The sequence below is a fragment of the Ranitomeya imitator genome, chromosome 2 (genome assembly GCF_032444005.1).
Source record: "Ranitomeya imitator isolate aRanImi1 chromosome 2, aRanImi1.pri, whole genome shotgun sequence".
Lineage (NCBI taxonomy): Eukaryota > Metazoa > Chordata > Amphibia > Anura > Dendrobatidae > Ranitomeya > Ranitomeya imitator.
Genome location: NC_091283.1, coordinates 826,829,245 through 826,847,912, shown reverse-complemented (window position 1 = coordinate 826,847,912; position 18,668 = coordinate 826,829,245). Strand labels below are relative to the sequence as shown.

Genomic DNA, 18,668 nt, shown 5'->3' with positions numbered 1-18,668 from the left:
GTACTATAATACTGCCCCTATATACAAGAATATAAGTACTATAATACTGCCCCTATGTACAAGAATATAACTACTATAATACTGCCCCTATGTACAAGAATATAACTACTATAATACTGCCCCTATGTACAAGAATATAACTACTATAATACTGCTCCTATGTACAAGAATATAACTACTATAATACTGCCCCTATATACAAGAATATAAGTACTATAATACTGCCCCTATATACAAGAATATAAGTACTATAATACTGCCCCTATGTACAAGAATATAACTACTATAATACTGCCCCTATGTACAAGAATATAACTACTATAATACTGCCCCTATGTACAAGAATATAACTACTATAATACTGCCCCTATGTACAAGAATATAACTACTATATTACTGCTCCTATGTACATGAATATAACTACTATACTTCTGCCCCTATGTACAAGAATATACTATAATACTGCCCCTATGTACAAGAATATACTATAATACTGCCCCTATGTACAAGAATATACTATAATACTGCCCCTATGTACAAGAATATACTATAATACTGCCCCTATGTACAAGAATATAACTACTATAATACTGCCCATATGTACAAGAATATAACTACTATAATACTGCTCCTATGTACAAGAATATAACTACCATAATGCTGCCCCTATGTACAAGAATATAACTACTATAATACTGCTCCTATGTACAAGAATATAACTACTATAATACTGCTCCTATGTACAAGAATATAACTACTATAATACTGCTCCTATGTACAAGAATATTACTACTATAATACTGCTCCTATGTACAAGAATATAACTACTATAATACTGCTCCTATGTACAAGAATATAACTACTATAATACTGCTCCTATGTACAAGAATATAACTGCTATAATACTGCCCCTATGTACAAGAATATAACTACTATAATACTGCCCCTATATGCAAGAATATAACTACTATAATACTGCTCCTATGTACAAGAGTATAACTGCTATAATACTGCCCCTATGTACAAGAATATAACTGCTATAATACTGCCCCTATGTACAAGAATATAACTACTATAATACTGCTCCTATGTACAAGAGTATAACTGCTATAATACTGCCCCTATGTACAAGAATATAACTACTATAATACTGCCCCTATATGCAAGAATATAACTACTGTAATACTGCCCCTATGTACAAGAATATAACTACTATAATACTGCTCCTATGTACAAGAATATAAGTACTATAATACTGCCCCTATGTACAAGAATATAACTACTATAATACTGCCCCTATGTACAAGAATATAACTACTATAATACTGCTCCTATGTACAAGAGTATAACTGCTATAATACTGCCCCTATGTACAAGAATATAACTACTATAATACTGCTCCTATGTACAAGAATATAACTACTATAATACTGCCCCTATATACAAGAATATAAGTACTATAATACTGCCCCTATATACAAGAATATAAGTACTATAATACTGCCCCTATGTACAAGAATATAACTACTATAATACTGCCCCTATGTACAAGAATATAACTACTATAATACTGCCCCTATATACAAGAATATAAGTACTATAATACTGCCCCTATATACAAGAATATAAGTACTATAATACTGCCCCTATGTACAAGAATATAACTACTATAATACTGCCCCTATGTACAAGAATATAACTACTATAATACTGCCCCTATGTACAAGAATATAACTACTATAATACTGCTCCTATATACAAGAGTATAACTGCTATAATACTGCCCCTATGTACAAGAATATAACTACTATAATACTGCCCCTATATGCAAGAATATAACTACTATAATACTGCTCCTATGTACAAGAGTATAACTGCTATAATACTGCCCCTATGTACAAGAATATACTATAATACTGCCCCTATGTACAAGAATATAACTACTATAATACTGCCCCTATGTACAAGAATATAACTACTATAATACTGCCCCTATGTACAAGAATATAACTACTATAATACTGCTCCTATGTACAAGAGTATAACTGCTATAATACTGCCCCTATGTACAAGAATATAACTACTATAATACTGCCCCTATATGCAAGAATATAACTACTATAATACTGCCCCTATGTACAAGAATATAACTACTATAATACTGCTCCTATGTACAAGAGTATAACTGCTATAATACTGCCCCTATGTACAAGACTATAACTACTATAATACTGCTCCTATGTACAAGAATATAACTACTATAATACTGCCCCTATATACAAGAATATAAGTACTATAATACTGCCCCTATATACAAGAATATAAGTACTATAATACTGCCCCTATGTACAAGAATATAACTACTATAATACTGCCCCTATGTACAAGAATATAACTACTATAATACTGCCCCTATGTACAAGAATATAACTACTATAATACTGCTCCTATGTACAAGAATATAACTACTATAATACTGCCCCTATGTACAAGAATATAACTACTATAATACTGCTCCTATGTACAAGAATATAACTACTATAATACTGCTCCTATATACAAGAATATAACTACTATAATACTGCCCCTATGTACAAGAATATAACTACTATAATACTGCCCCTATGTACAAGAATATAACTACTATAATACTGCCCCTATGTACAAGAATATAACTACTATAATACTGCTCCTATGTACAAGAATATAACTACTATAATACTGCCCCTATATACAAGAATATAACTACTATAATACTGCCCCTATGTACAAGAATATAACTACTATAATACTGCCCCTATGTACAAGAATATAACTACTATAATACTGCCCCTATGTACAAGAATATAACTACTATAATACTGCTCCTATGTACAAGAATATAACTACTATAATACTGCCCCTATATACAAGAATATAAGTACTATAATACTGCCCCTATATACAAGAATATAAGTACTATAATACTCCCCCTATGTACAAGAATATAACTACTATAATACTGCCCCTATGTACAAGAATATAACTACTATAATACTGCCCCTATGTACAAGAATATAACTACTATAATACTGCCCCTATGTACAAGAATATAACTACTATAATGCTGCTCCTATGTACAAGAATATAACTACTATAATACTGCTCCTATGTACAAGAATATAACTACTATAATACTGCCCCTATGTACAAGAATATAACTACTATAATACTGCTCCTATGTACAAGAATATAACTACTATAATACTGCTCCTATGTACAAGAATATAACTACTATAATACTGCCCCTATATACAAGAATATAAGTACTATAATACTGCCCCTATATACAAGAATATAAGTACTATAATACTGCCCCTATGTACAAGAATATAACTACTATAATACTGCCCCTATGTACAAGAATATAACTACTATAATACTGCCCCTATGTACAAGAATATAACTACTATAATACTGCCCCTATGTACAAGAATATAACTACTATAATACTGCTCCTATGTACAAGAATATAACTACTATACTTCTGCCCCTATGTACAAGAATATACTATAATACTGCCCCTATGTACAAGAATATAGGTACTATAATACTGCCCCTATATACAAGAATATAAGTACTATAATACTGCCCCTATGTACAAGAATATAACTACTATAATACTGCCCCTATGTACAAGAATATAACTACTATAATACTGCCCCTATGTACAAGAATATAACTACTATAATACTGCTCCTATGTACAAGAATATAACTACTATAATACTGCCCCTATATACAAGAATATAAGTACTATAATACTGCCCCTATATACAAGAATATAAGTACTATAATACTCCCCCTATGTACAAGAATATAACTACTATAATACTGCCCCTATGTACAAGAATATAACTACTATAATACTGCCCCTATGTACAAGAATATAACTACTATAATACTGCCCCTATGTACAAGAATATAACTACTATAATACTGCTCCTATGTACAAGAATATAACTACTATAATACTGCTCCTATGTACAAGAATATAACTACTATAATACTGCCCCTATGTACAAGAATATAACTACTATAATACTGCTCCTATGTACAAGAATATAACTACTATAATACTGCTCCTATGTACAAGAATATAACTACTATAATACTGCCCCTATATACAAGAATATAACTACTATACTTCTGCCCCTATGTACAAGAATATACTATAATACTGCCCCTATGTACAAGAATATACTATAATACTGCCCCTATGTACAAGAATATAACTACTATAATACTGCCCATATGTACAAGAATATAACTACTATAATACTGCCCCTATATACAAGAATATAAGTACTATAATACTGCCCCTATATACAAGAATATAAGTACTATAATACTGCCCCTATGTACAAGAATATAACTACTATAATACTGCTCCTATGTACAAGAATATAACTACTATAATACTGCCCCTATATGCAAGAATATAACTACTATAATACTGCCCCTATGTACAAGAATATAGCTACTATAATACTGCCCCTATGTACAAGAATATAGCTACTATAATACTATTATAATATTATTGATATTATGGGAATGTTGCACTTCGATAAAATGATGAAAATTTCATTATTGAAAAAACATTAAAATTCCATAGAATATTCAGGGACACAAAATGACAGACAGCTAGACTGAGTGACGCGTTTTGATCACTGTGGTGGTCCTTGCCAAAGCTCAGCTTTGACAAAGATCACCGCAGTGATCGAAACGCGTCACTCAGTCTAGCTGTCTGTTATTCTGTGTCCTGGAATCTTCTATGGAATTTTAATGTTTTTTTCAATAAAGACATTTTCATCATTTTATCCATGGAGCTGGTAGAACTTTCATTCAACTTGTTCCACATTCACGTTTAACCAGGACGGACTTCCGTGCGCCTGTGTTTCATTACGGTGATCTGGCTTTTTGCTTTTTTCAATATTGCACTTCCATTGACATGTGATGTCCCTGGTTATGGGCTAGAGATGACCAATCTTTCACCTTTGATGTAGGAGATATTTGCTAGTGAGGAAGTCTACAATTAACGTTATCTCTTCCGAGAATTCCGCTACTCGCTCATAGTGGATGCTTTCCTGAAACGGAAAGTACTTGCAAGCAGCATAATACAAAGAATAGCAGGTTTACCCAGAATCCTTTGCAGTAGGCGGAACTATGCAAATAATCTCTTTCCACCCCAGTCTAATCCACAGCGCTTGGAACCCGAAACACGTGTCCACAGGTAGGAATTGGTTGGCTGTGTAAATTTAGAGACTAATCCGCAGCATTGCACGCTTGGCGGTTCCAAGCGCTGTGGATTAGACTGGGGTGGAAAGAGATGATTTGCATAGTTCCGCCTACTGCAAAGGATTCTGGGTAAACCTGCTATTCTTTGTATTATGCTGCTTGCAAGTACTTTCCGTTTCAGGAAAGCATCCACTATGTATTTCCTTTAAGTAGAGGGCTTTTCGGTCTCTTTCGTCCCGCTACATTTAGCCCAACTTGGGTCTCTCCCTAAGGTGGCTAGCATATATGTGTTGCTACTCGCTCATTCATTTACACAGAGGATGATGATGTTTGACTTATCTGATCCATAACTCGATCCATAGTCTTCTTTATATAGTGATTTTTTGCAGTTTTATGTGTTTTTTTTTCCATTGACTTAGGCTACTTTCACACTGGTGTTTTTTTGCCAGACGTCGCAATGCGTCGTTTATGGCAAAAAACGCATCCTGCAAAGTTGTTTGCAGGATGCGTTTTTGCCCCATAGATTAACATTAGCGACGCTTTGCCACACGTCGCAACCGTCGTGCGAGGGTTGCGCCGTGTTGTGGCGGACCGCCGGGAGCAAAAAACGTTACATGTAACGTTTTTTTGCTCCTGACGGACCGCTTTTTCCGACCGCGCATGCGCGGCCGGAACTCCGCCCCCACCTCCCCGCACCTCACAATGGGGCAGCGAATGCGCCGGAGAAATGCATCCGCTGCACCCGTTGTGCATTGCGTCAAACGCTAGCGTCGGAATTTCTACCCGACGCATTGCGACGGGGAGATTCCGACGCTAGTGTGAAAGTAGCCTTAGAATAAACCTTTTTCTAAACTTTGTAGCAGTTTAAAATTCTGCACCAGTTGTGGTTGTTTAGTGAGAGGTCCGCATCCAGCCTTCAGTGGAGGGGCGCGTTATGAAGAATGGCAATAGTTGGTTTGAGTTATTATGAAACTGACAGTCTGAAAAGCGCCGCCAATCCAGCTGTCACTGATGGATTCCTCTCCTCCGTCTTATCCCCCCTTCCTTCTTTTTTAGTTAGAAACTTAAAACTAAACTTTTTTTTTTATGGTATTCTTTCTTTATAAATATATTTCGGCTGTTATTTGTGATTCTAAATTGCGCTTTGTTTTTTTTGCATTTTCAGATGAAGTCTGCAGAAGTTGAGGACAGAGCGCTGTTTACAGAGACTTACTGCAAAATCTGCAATGCGCAGTTAATATCCGAGTCTCAGAGGGTTGCACATTACGAGGTGAGCACATCCAACACCTGTGTTTAACAAAACACAGAAACTGGCGGAGGCTTGAAAAATGAAGATTTGAGAAGGTTTAAAGGGGACCTGTACTGACAAGTGACTTTTCAGAATAGGCTGCCCTGTGTATGTACTTGAAGATTAATAATATTTTTGCCAATTATGTGACTTGTATCCTGAATTTTTCACCTGTTGCAGACTCTTATTTATTAATTTACAATTGACTCTGAGCTGGTGGGTGGTGACTGAACTGCTATGATTTCCTCCATATACAACACACAGAGACGAATTCCTGCTCTTCATTTCTTATTTAGCACATAGACAGAAGCAGCATTAGCATGGAGTCAACTATATAATAGTACTGAGCAGTGTAGATGTGACTCCAGGTCTATTGGGAGGTAAAAGACTTGCTAGAAAGCTCAGCACGATCAATCTTGTGTCTTTCTCTACTCCTAACTAGTCCTCATCCCTGCCCTCTCTATATAAGATAGTAGGAAGTGTAACCTGACACCTCACTTGAGCTGGTAGTCTTGAGGAACACAGAGATTGGCTTTTTTTTTTTTAAAGTGAATGGTGAGTTCATGAGGCAAAAGTCGTGGCTCATGAGTGGAGAAAGAATCAGGATTTGCTGATACGATATATCACAAAGTTTCTTTTACTGGCCTGTACTATTGATTAAAGCAAAGTTTGTTGAAAGTATAGTTCCCATTTAAGAACTTTACTTACATGATAACTTGATGTAGAGGAACTTAGTCTGTAGTTTAACTCTTTAAGACTTCCTCCTTTCTACATAATGATAACTTTTTCAGTTTAGTAAGCTTTACCTGCAGTCTTATGTAAAGTCATATATAATACATTTGGAAAGACGTGCAAGAATTTGAACAATTTGCATACTAGGATTCCATTTATTGGTATACATTCAGACCCAGTAAGACAATGTGGTTATGACTTAATGTCTTATGGTGAAATATGTATGGGGCCTTACATTTCACTGTGCATTTCTACTTTTTGTTACTTGTTATTACTTTTTATGGCTTTATTAACAGTATGCAGTAGTTTTTTTTTGCGCCCCCTAGTGGTGGTTGAAGGCAGTCAAAATGTTACTGTGATCTTTTTATCTGAGAAATATATGTCGAAATGGCGAAAAATAATATATGGAGAAATTAGGCACCAAAGAAATTTGGAGTAATAAATATTAGAAAAATTTAAATGCTGTTTATAGATGAAGCTTATGTTTATATTTCTCATTGCATTATTGGACATGGGGGTAAGTGACAATTCTGTATATGTCCACAACTACCCATTAAAGAGCCATTAAAGAGACTTTTTTCTTACAGTGGCCACTGGCCACTATTGGAAAAATGTAGTATTGCACATGATCATTCAAATAAATGGTTGTGAATGTAGATGGGAGGAATATGGTTCCACTTATTTTTATAATGTCCATATACCCTCATATATAACCTAATTGTGTATACGTATACCTTTGTTATTGTTTGGCTCAGCAACAAATCCAGATCCCAAGAGGGGATTGGATTTACCGTATTTACTGAGCGGAGTTTACAAACAATGGCAGCAAAGATTGCAAAGATAAATGGGGAATTCATCAATATTGACGTTTTGTTCACCAGTCCTGATCCAGAGATTACTGTAGTAAGATGCCCCGAATTCAATAAGATGCACGCCACTTAATGAATTTGTTGCGTGTGAGCCCTCGTTATAAAGCGTTCTTGTAATGTGCTGCTGCAGTGTAGTATAGTGCAACCTCCACCAGGGGGTGCTGGTTAAGAAAAAGAGGTTGTACACACAGCGCAGCTACACTGAACAACAACACAGGTGTCAAAAGTAATGAAAGAGAAGTCAGCAAGCCAAAGGTCATACACAGAGAGATCAGCTCAGTACACAGGGGGAGTCCGAGGAAAGGTCGGGGACAAACAAGAAGTCAAAGCTGTTGTGGATTCTGTTTTTGGGCTCCCTCTGGTGGTTACAGATGGTACTGGGTGACTTGTGTTTCCTGCGGTCTCTGGTGTCCACCTGTTCTATCAGGATATGGGAGTTTCCTATTTAACCTGGCTTTCTTGTCATTTCCTCGCCGGCTATCAATGTAATCAGTGTGTCTTGTTACCTCTGCTTCCTGCTTCTGTAATCTTCAGGACAAGCTAAGTTTTTGTTTTTCCTGTTCCACGTTTTGCTTCATTTTTGTCTTAGTCCAGCTTGCAGATATGTGATTCCTTTTTGCTGGTTGCTCTAGTGGGCTGAAATTACTCCTCATGTTCCATGAGTTGGCACATGAGTTCAAGTAATTTCAGGATGGTTTTTTGTAGGGTTTTTCGCTGACCGCGCAGTTCACTTTTGTATCCTCTGCTATCTAGCTTTAGCGGGCCTCATTTTGCTGAATCTGTTTTCATAACTACGTATGTGCTTTCCTCTCATTTCACCGTCATTACATGTGGGGGGCTGCTATTTCTGTGGGGTGTTTCTCTGGAGGCAAGAGAGGTCTGTGTTTCTTCTAATAGGGGAAGTTAGTCCTTCGGCTGGCGCGAGACGTCTAGGAATCACGTTCCCCGGCTACAGCTAGTTGTGTGTTTAGGTTCAGGATCGCGGTCAGCTCAGTTTCCATCACCCTAGAGCTTGTTTTGTTTTTTGTGCTTGTCCTTTTGTGATCCCCTGCCATTGGGATCATGACAGTATAGCCGGCCTAAAGTGGTAATCGTATTGGCTGAAGTAGGAGGAAAAGTATTCTGAGGAAGTTTTTTTTTTTTTTTCCCCCTCAGAGTTTGCTGCCTAGCCTTAATTGCAGCCTGGCTGCGTCTTACCTCCTCTTAATCCTTGAATGGCTCTGACCTCAGCTGTTTATCATGGACGTCCAGAGTTTGGCTTCCAGCCTGAATAATCTTGCTGCTAAGGTTCAAAATATACAGGATTTTATTGTACATGCTCCTATGTCTGAACCTAGAATTCCTATCCCAGAGTTTTTTTCTGGAGATAGATCTAGTTTTCTGAATTTTAGGAACAATTGCAAGTTGTTTCTTTCTTTGAAATCTCGCTCCTCTGGAGACCCTGCTCAGCAAGTCAAAATTGTTATATCTTTCCTGCGGGGTGACCCTCAGAATTGGGCATTTGCATTGGCACCAGGGGATCCTGCGTTGCTCAATGTGGATGCGTTTTTTCTGGCATTGGGTTTGCTCTATGAGGAACCTAACCTAGAGATTCAGGCTGAAAAAGCTTTATTGGCTCTCTCTCAGGGGCAAGATGAAGCAGAAATATATTGTCAGAAATTTCGGAAATGGTCGGTGCTTACTCAGTGGAATGAGTGCGCCCTGGCTGCAAGATTCAGAGATGGCCATTCTGAGGCCATTAAAGATGTTATGGTGGGGTTCCCTGCGCCTGCAGGTCTGAATGAGTCTATGACTATGGCTATTCAGATTGATCGGCGTTTACGGGAGCGCAAACCTGTGCACCATTTGGCGGTGTCTTCTGAACAGGCACCTGAGACAATGCAATGTGATAGAATTCAGTCCAGAAGTGAACGGCAAAACTATAGGCGGAAAAATGGGTTGTGTTTTTATTGTGGTGATTCAGCTCATGTTATATCATCAACCTTTTTTGTGCGTTTAGAGCATGCTAAGTCTGTTGCCATTAGTACTTTACAGTCTAAGTTCATTCTGTCTGTGACTCTGATTTGTTCATTATCAGCCATTTCCGTCGATGCCTATGTGGATTCAGGCGCTGCCCTGAGTCTTATGGATTGGTCATTTGCCAACCGCTGTGGGTTTAGTCTGGAGCCTCTGGAAGTCCCTATTCCTTTGAAAGGAATTGACTCTACACCTTTGGCTATGAACAAACCTCAGTACTGGACACAAGTGACCATGCGTATGACTCCCGTTCATCAGTAGGTGATTCGCTTCCTGGTACTGTATAATTTACATGATGTCTTAGTGCTTGGTCTGCCATGGTTACAAACTCATAACCCAGTCTTGGACTGGAAAACGATGTCTGTGTTAAGCTGGGGATGTCAGGGGGTTCATGATGATGCACCTCCGATTTCTATCGCTTCATCTACTCCTTCTGAGGTTCCTGTATTTTTGTCTGATTATCGGGATGTTTTTGAGGAGCCTAAGCTCAATTCGCTTCCTCCTCACAGGGATTGCGATTGTGCTATAGATTTGATTCCTGGCAGTAAATTTCCTAAAGGACGTTTGTTCAATCTGTCAGTGCCAGAGCATACTGCTATGCGGGATTATGTTAAGGAGTCCTTGGAAAAGGGACATATCTGTCCATCTTCGTCCCCTTTGGGAGCAGGTTTTTTTTTCGTGGCCAAAAAAGATGGTTCCTTGAGGCCTTGTATAGATTACCGTCTTTTGAATAAGATTACAGTCAAATATCAGTATCCTTTGCCATTGTTGACTGATTTGTTCGCTCGCATTAAGGGGGCTAAATGGTTCACTAAGATTGATCTTCGGGGTGCGTATAATCTTGTGCGGATAAAGCAGGGTGATGAGTGGAAAACCGCATTTAATACGCCTGAGGGCCATTTTGAGTATTTGGTGATGCCTTTTGGACTTTCTAATGCTCCTTCTGTCTTCCAGTCCTTTATGCACGATATTTTCCGTGAATATCTGGATAAATTTATGATTGTGTATTTGGATGATGTTTTGGTTTTTTCTGATGACTGGAAGTCCCATGTTCAGCAGGTCAGGAAGGTGTTTCAGGTCCTGCGGGCCAATTCTTTGTTTGTAAAAGGTTCAAAGTGTCTCTTTGGAGTCCATAAGATTTCTTTTTTGGGGTATATTTTTTCCCCTTCTACTATTGAGATGGATCCCGTCAAGGTTCAGGCTATTTGTGACTGGACGCAGCCTACATCTCTTAAGAGTCTACAGAAGTTCTTGGGCTTTGCTAATTTTTATCGTCGTTTCATAACTAATTTTTCTAGTGTTGTTAAGCCTTTGACGGATTTGACTAAGAAGGATGCTGATGTTGCTGATTGGTCTCCTGCGGCTGTGGAGGCCTTTCAGGAACTTAAGCGCCGGTTTTCTTCTGCACCTGTGTTGCGTCAGCCAGATGTTTCGCTTCCTTTTCAGGTTGAGGTTGATGCTTCCGAGATTGGAGCGGGGGCGGTTTTGTCGCAGAGAAGCTCCGATTGCTCAGTGATGAAGCCATGTGCGTTCTTTTCTAGAAAGTTTTCGCCCACTGAGCGGAATTATGATGTTGGTAATCGGGAGCTTTTGGCCATGAAGTGGGCATTTGAGGAGTGGCGTCATTGGCTTGAGGGTGCTAGACATCGTGTGGTGGTCTTGACTGATCACAAAAATCTGATTTACCTTGAGTCTGCCAAGCGTCTGAATCCTAGATAGGCTCGTTGGTCACTGTTTTTCTCCCGTTTCGATTTTGTGGTTTCATACCTGCCAGGTTCAAAGAATGTGAAGGCGGATGCTCTTTCTAGGAGTTTTGTGCCTGACTCCCCTGGAAATTCTGAGCCCACTGGTATCCTTAGGGATGGGGTGATTTTGTCGGCTGTCTCCCCAGACTTGCGACGTGCTTTGCAGGAGTTTCAGGCGGATAAATCTGATCGTTGTCCGCCTGAAAGACTGTTTGTTCCGGATAATTGGACCAGTAGAGTCGTCTCCGAGGTCCATTCTTCTGCGTTGGCAGGTCATCCTGGAATATTTGGTACTAGAGACTTGGTGGCCAGGTCTTTTTGGTGGCCTTCCTTGTCGAGGGATGTGCGTTCTTTTGTGCAGTCTTGTGAAGTTTGCGCTCGGGCTAAGCCTTGCTGTTCTCGGGCCAGTGGATTGTTGTCACCTTTGCCTATCCCGAAGAGGCCTTGGACGCACATTTCCATGGACTTTATTTCGGATCTCCCTGTCTCTCAAAAAATGTCCGTCATCTGGGTTGTGTGTGACCGCTTTTCTAAGATGGTTCATTTGGTACCCTTGCCTAAGTTACCTTCCTCCTCTGAGTTGGTCCCTCTGTTTTTTTCAGAACGTGGTTCGTTTGCATGGGATTCCGGAGAACATCGTTTCTGACAGGGGATCCCAGTTTGTGTCAGATTTTGGCGGACGTTCTGTGCTAAGATGGGCATTGATTTGTCCTTTTCGTCTGCATTCCATCCTCAGACGAATGGCCAGACGGAACGAACTAATCAGACCTTGGAAACTTATCTAAGGTGTTTTGTTTCTGCTGATCAAGATGACTGGGTTACCTTTTTGCCGCTTGCCGAATTTGCCCTTAATAATCGGGCTAGTTCTGCTACCTTGGTTTCTCCTTTCTTTTGTAATTCGGGGTTTCATCCTCGTTTTTCCTCTGGTCAGGTGGAGCCTTCTGATTGTCCTGGAGTGGACATGGTGGTGGATAGGTTGCATCAGATTTGGAGTCATGTGGTGGACAATTTGAAGTTGTCCCAGGAGAGGGCTCAGCAGTTTGCTAATCGCCGTCGCCGCGTGGATCCTCGACTTCGTGTTGGGGACTTGGTGTGGTTGTCTTCTCGCTTTGTTCCTATGAAGGTCTCTTCTCCTAAGTTCAAGCCTCGGTTCATCGGTCCCTATAGGATCTTGGAAATTCTTAACCCTGTGTCTTTTCGTTTGGATCTCCCGGCATCGTTTGCTATTCATAATGTGTTCCATCGGTCGTTGTTGCGGAAGTATGAGGTACCTGTTGTTCCTTCGCTTGAGCCTCCTGCTCCGGTGCTGGTGGAGGGAGAATTGGAGTATGTTGTGGAGAAGATCTTGGATTCTCATGTTTCCAGACGGAAACTCCAATATTTGGTCAAGTGGAAGGGTTATGGTCAGGAGGATAATTCTTTCGTGGTTGCCTCTGATGTTCATGCTGCTGATTTGGTCCGTGCATTTCATAGGGCTCATCCTGGTCGCCCTGGTGGTTCTCGTGAGGGTTCGGTGACCCCTCCTCAAGGGGGGGGTACTGTTGTAGATTCTGTTTTTGGGCTCCCTCTGGTGGTTACAGATGGTACTGGGTGACTTGTGTTTCCTGCGGTCTCTGGTGTCCACCTGTTCTATCAGGATATGGGAGTTTCCTATTTAACCTGGCTTTCTTGTCATTTCCTCGCCGGCTATCAATGTAATCAGTGTGTCTTGTTACCTCTGCTTCCCGCTTCTGTAATCTTCAGGACAAGCTAAGTTTTTGTTTTTCCTGTTCCACGTTTTGCTTCATTTTTGTCTTAGTCCAGCTTGCAGATATGTGATTCCTTTTTGCTGGTTGCTCTAGTGGGCTGAAATTACTCCTCATGCTCCATGAGTTGGCACATGAGTTCAAGTAATTTCAGGATGGTTTTTTGTAGGGTTTTTCGCTGACCGCGCAGTTCACTTTTGTATCCTCTGCTATCTAGCTTTAGCGGGCCTCATTTTGCTGAATCTGTTTTCATAACTACGTATGTGCTTTCCTCTCATTTCACCGTCATTACATGTGGGGGGCTGCTATTTCTGTGGGGTGTTTCTCTGGAGGCAAGAGAGGTCTGTGTTTCTTCTAATAGGGGAAGTTAGTCCTTCGGCTGGCGCGAGACGTCTAGGAATCATCGTAGGCACGTTCCCCGGCTACAGCTAGTTGTGTGTTTAGGTTCAGGATCGCGGTCAGCTCCGTTTCCATCACCCTAGAGCTTGTTTTGTTTTTTGTGCTTGTCCTTTTGTGATCCCCTGCCATTGGGATCATGACACAAAGCCTACCGGTAACGTGGTAACCAAATCGTGAGACGTAAGATGAAGTCGGAATACAAGACAGAGGTCATAAACGGGTACAGGCAGTCAGAGGCAAAAAGGAACACTAGTACAAGTATCCAGGTCAGGTGCTCAAACCATGCAGCATGAACTATAGCTGACACTGGCCCACAGACTGCAGAGGACTTAAATAGCTCAGCCAGCTTCAAAGTGAGGCAGAGGGGATTAACTCCCACATGACCAGTCCAGAGACAAGACAGCTGAACATAAACTCCGAACTGGATCATGACAGTTCTCCAGTCCATTACATTTCTGCTTTATGGAAATCATATTGGATCTGTTAGTCCATGCAAGGCCATACCTATTCAACTAAGCTCTACCCAATTTTCCCAAAAATTGTACAAAACATAAAAATGCCACTTTTTCGTAACACTTTTCTGGCGTAAAATGCTTAATACATTAACCCTATATATCTTAAATTGAGACACAAATTAAGATATAGAAACAGAATAAAAGTTTAAATATAGAATTCAGGATTCTGGTAAGGCTAGATAAAAATAGAGTTCAGTTGGTTTGCAGGGTACGAGATGTCAAACATGGGAGGTAGACAGGAATTGAGTCTGTGCGTCACGGGTTTATCGCAACAGAGAGGAGCCAGAAGACTGCAGCATCTGATTTCTCCTTCCCCTGCACTGTTTAGAAGTGCGTCACCTTCATATTTAATGGTGCAGGTTTCTTTTAGCAGTGCAGGCGATAATCTGCTCAGTTGAGAGCTCCTGGAAGCTTTCCTGCATTTGGGCTCTCAGCTGTTCACTTTTGGCCACTCCCCTCTCCTATATTTTCTGGGTAGCACTCATTGCCAGAGGTAGTTTCATGCTGCATGGTTAGGAAATGGTAATTTGTTGTTGTTTGAGAAGGCGTTTGGTGGCTTTATTTGAGACTGTTGCGAAGTTTTGGGTGTGTGCTAATTCTCCTCCTTCTCCTACTTTGGTTTTACACCATTCTCCACTCCCCATTGTTTACATCTGTTGTTTGAATTATTGGTATTTTCCTTTATCCCTGTTTGCATTACCTTGTTAGTCTGGTTGGTGTATTACGGTACACTACTACTCCCCTCTTCCCTGGGTGGGCGGAATAGTACAGACTGAGGGCAGATTCACGAGGTAAGGCAAGGTACGTGACCCCAGCTTCTTCACCATCAGAAGTAATCCAGGGAACAGGGCAAGCTAGGGTCCCCCTAGTGTTAGAGATAGGGAAGCAGCCCATGGTCCCGAGAAACTCGACAACAGAATTGTGACACTGTGGCAGCCAGTTGGCTCATCCTCAGGATGAAAGGATTCAGGCTCAGATCCAAGGGTTTCACATTCAGGATCTGTAGTACAGTATGCCAGCATAGAGTTTGAGGTTTATACCCCGAGGCACCTTTCTGTATCAACAAACCCAAAGGGTTTCACGGTAGCAGAAGTGACAGGATTTAGGAATAAGGATTCTGGACATGGGTAGACCTCAGAAATGGAATCCATGGTCTCAGCAGAGTCAATCTCAGGAGACAAATAAATTGGCTTAGGGGCTCTGGAAACAGGGGGAAGACACTGGAGCCAAGTCAGCAGCTCAAGAACCAGGAAGACGACGAGGAAAACAATGTTCTGCAACAGAGTCTTAGCAGAATATGAGGGCAGCAGCACAGATCCAAGGTTTTAAAAAAATATGGGCTGTATAGGGGAAGTTAGTCTGTGGCTTAAGAACAGCCATCCGGAAGACCACCAGGCAAATCGGCACGAAGCAGAGGAGAGTGGGGGCAGGGGTCTCAGTAGGCTCATAAGTTACTGGTTACAGGATACACATCTGGATTCCATGTTACTGGTACTGTATCAGATTTGGCGTTCAAGATTCAGGTGCAAGTTCACAGGTTTGCACTTGTGGTACCTTTCTGGTTACAATAAGCTGAAAGGGCTTGAGGGGTTCAGTTTATACGGAAGGACGCATACAAGGTGCAGACAATCCAGAAACAGAGCACCTAATCTATACCTCATAAATATCATGGATCCATCCCTGATTTATTTATAATTTGGGAGGCTATCCAACTGTCCTGGAGCCCGGATGTGTGTGTGTATATATATATATATATATATATATATATATATATATATATATATATATATATATATATATCCAAGCTTTAACTGTGTCTGTGCAGGCAATCTGAGGGGCAAAATACTGTGTGAGGGAGGACAGTGAGGCCTCATAATGTATGAGGGGCACTGTGGTTGGAGCCATTTATTGTGATGGGGCACTAGGGGAGGGGGGCTTTATAGTTTGGGGGTGCACTGTGAGGTCATCACACTTTGTGGAAGGTTGCTATGGGGACTATGTGGGGGGCACTATACTGTGTGGAGGCACTGTGGAGAATCATTCTGTGTAGAAGGTCGCTATGGGGAGAATTATACTATGGGGGGCACTATAATGTGTGTGTGTGGAGCCTGTCACGGTCTTCACACTGTCCTTGCCTGCTATGTTACTATTCTGTGGAGCCTGTCAGTCTGTTTTGGTTGTGCCGGGTAAGGGTTTCAATCACCTGTGTTCACTTTTCTTATTTAGTCCGCTACTTAAGTATGCTAGCTCCTCCATCCAGTGTCAATCGTACACTTGCTGCTGCCTGTGTAAGTCTGATCCCTCTGTGCTCTGTACCTGACCCGGCCTGACCTTATTCCCTTCCTGGACTTAGGCTCTTTGCTTGTGACTTAACTTCTCTTTTGCCTGCTCCCTGTAAACTATATTGCCTTTCTGGTTTTCCTGACCCTGGCTCGTGAATTGGATTTCGTCTCTGACTGCCCCTTGTTGTACAGCGCCATTTCCTGGACCTGACCTCGGATCGTTTGACCTCTCTTTACTTATCCAGTAAGTAGTATTACTATCTGTTATTGTAGTCTTTCTCTCCACTTTTGGGACTTATTATTACTATAGTGACTCGCGTCACAGAGCCACTGTGGAGCATCATTCTGTGTTGCTGTGGGAGGCATTTTTGGTGGATCATACTGTATGGGAGTCATGAAAGGGATAATGAATGGGAACACTTAAGGGCTAAACTAGAGGCAATATTTTTGTTTGGGAGCACAAAAAAGGACCAGGTGAGATTAGATTTTGGCTTAAAAGTAAGGTTGTACCGAACGCCTAAGAGTGGCCCAAAACTAATCACATCTGCCACAATGACAGGCGCTGAGGTTAGGTGATCCAAATACCGTGCGGACCGTCCTTCCCTCAATAGATAATCACTTTTTCTATGCCCCAACTGATTGACCAGGATGAAAGGCCGACGCATCTACACCCTATAAATATTTGATCACATTGCTGATGTGTAATGACCTTTCCTCGGCACGCCGCCCATCAGGGGTCTTTCAGGAGCTGGAGCAGAAGACGTTTTGTTAATGTCACACCCGAGAAGAAGCTGAGGATCACTTAGTCACAACGACCTTGAACTTCTGACGTTTCTTTAAGCCATTACATTTGAGAAACTGCCTTTGAAGGGAATATATTCCTCCAAAGTGACAGCGTAAATGTATTTTTCTCACCTCTGTTTGACTTCAGACTAATCATTTCTCTGAATGCCGGCACTATATGCTACATGTAGAGTAACACCTTCTAGGAAATGTGTTATAAGGCGCTGCGTACATCACACATAGTGCGGCCATGCTGCCCACAGAGCACGAGACACATCCCGGGCCGGGACTATAAATATGTTTCAACTTCAATTGGCACAATCCATTTTCCCTTTTATTACTGTCGGTCTCTCCGGGTAAGTTTCTGCAAAGTTTAAAGTGAATTTCCATCACCGAACACCATTTTAAAAAAAAATCTTTCTCAGCCATTCTAAGTCATTGCTTGATATATCTATAGAAACTTAAGAAATCATGAACAGTATACAGTAAGCTCCTGAGCACCCCCTAGTGGCGGCTGTAGGGAGTCAACATTTTATCATATAACTTAATTTGTGACACTGTTTTTCTATATCTATATCACAGAATTTTGAATCATGTTTTTTTTCCATAGTAAAGCAGACATTTCGAATCCAGCTTCCTTTGTCCCAATGCTAAGGGAAGACACATTAGTAAGAATTTAGCTTCTCTGTTTATCCAGAATTAGTAAAAACAAGTATTACTCACTTGTCCCAACACAAGCCTGTGCTCTCTTTTCTTATTGGCATCTTCCTTTTCAGTAGGTTTTTCAGCCTTTTAGGGTCAGCTTTGGCAGAAGCCAGATGTTTGAGTATTAGGCCGGCGTCACACTTGCGAGTTTTACGGACGTAAGAGCGCAGAAAATACATCCGTAAAACTCGCAAAACAAACGGCACAATTATTCTCTATGCCCCTGCTCCTATCTGCCGTATTTTACTGATCAGTATTATACGGCTTTCTACGGCCGTAGAAAATCGCAGCATGCTGCGTTTGTCACCGTATT

General features: G+C 40.6%; 1 protein-coding gene across 1 annotated transcript in view; it reads left to right on the top strand.

Moving 5' to 3' along the window:
• The window catches only part of ZMAT4 (zinc finger matrin-type 4), a 402,791-nt gene that overhangs the window by 73,565 nt on the left and 310,558 nt on the right, over positions 1-18,668 (top strand). Inside the window, exon 2 of the mRNA XM_069754024.1 lies at positions 6,442-6,546. Within this exon, the coding sequence (XP_069610125.1) occupies positions 6,442-6,546 (105 nt within the window). The remainder of the gene's footprint in view (positions 1-6,441; positions 6,547-18,668) is intronic.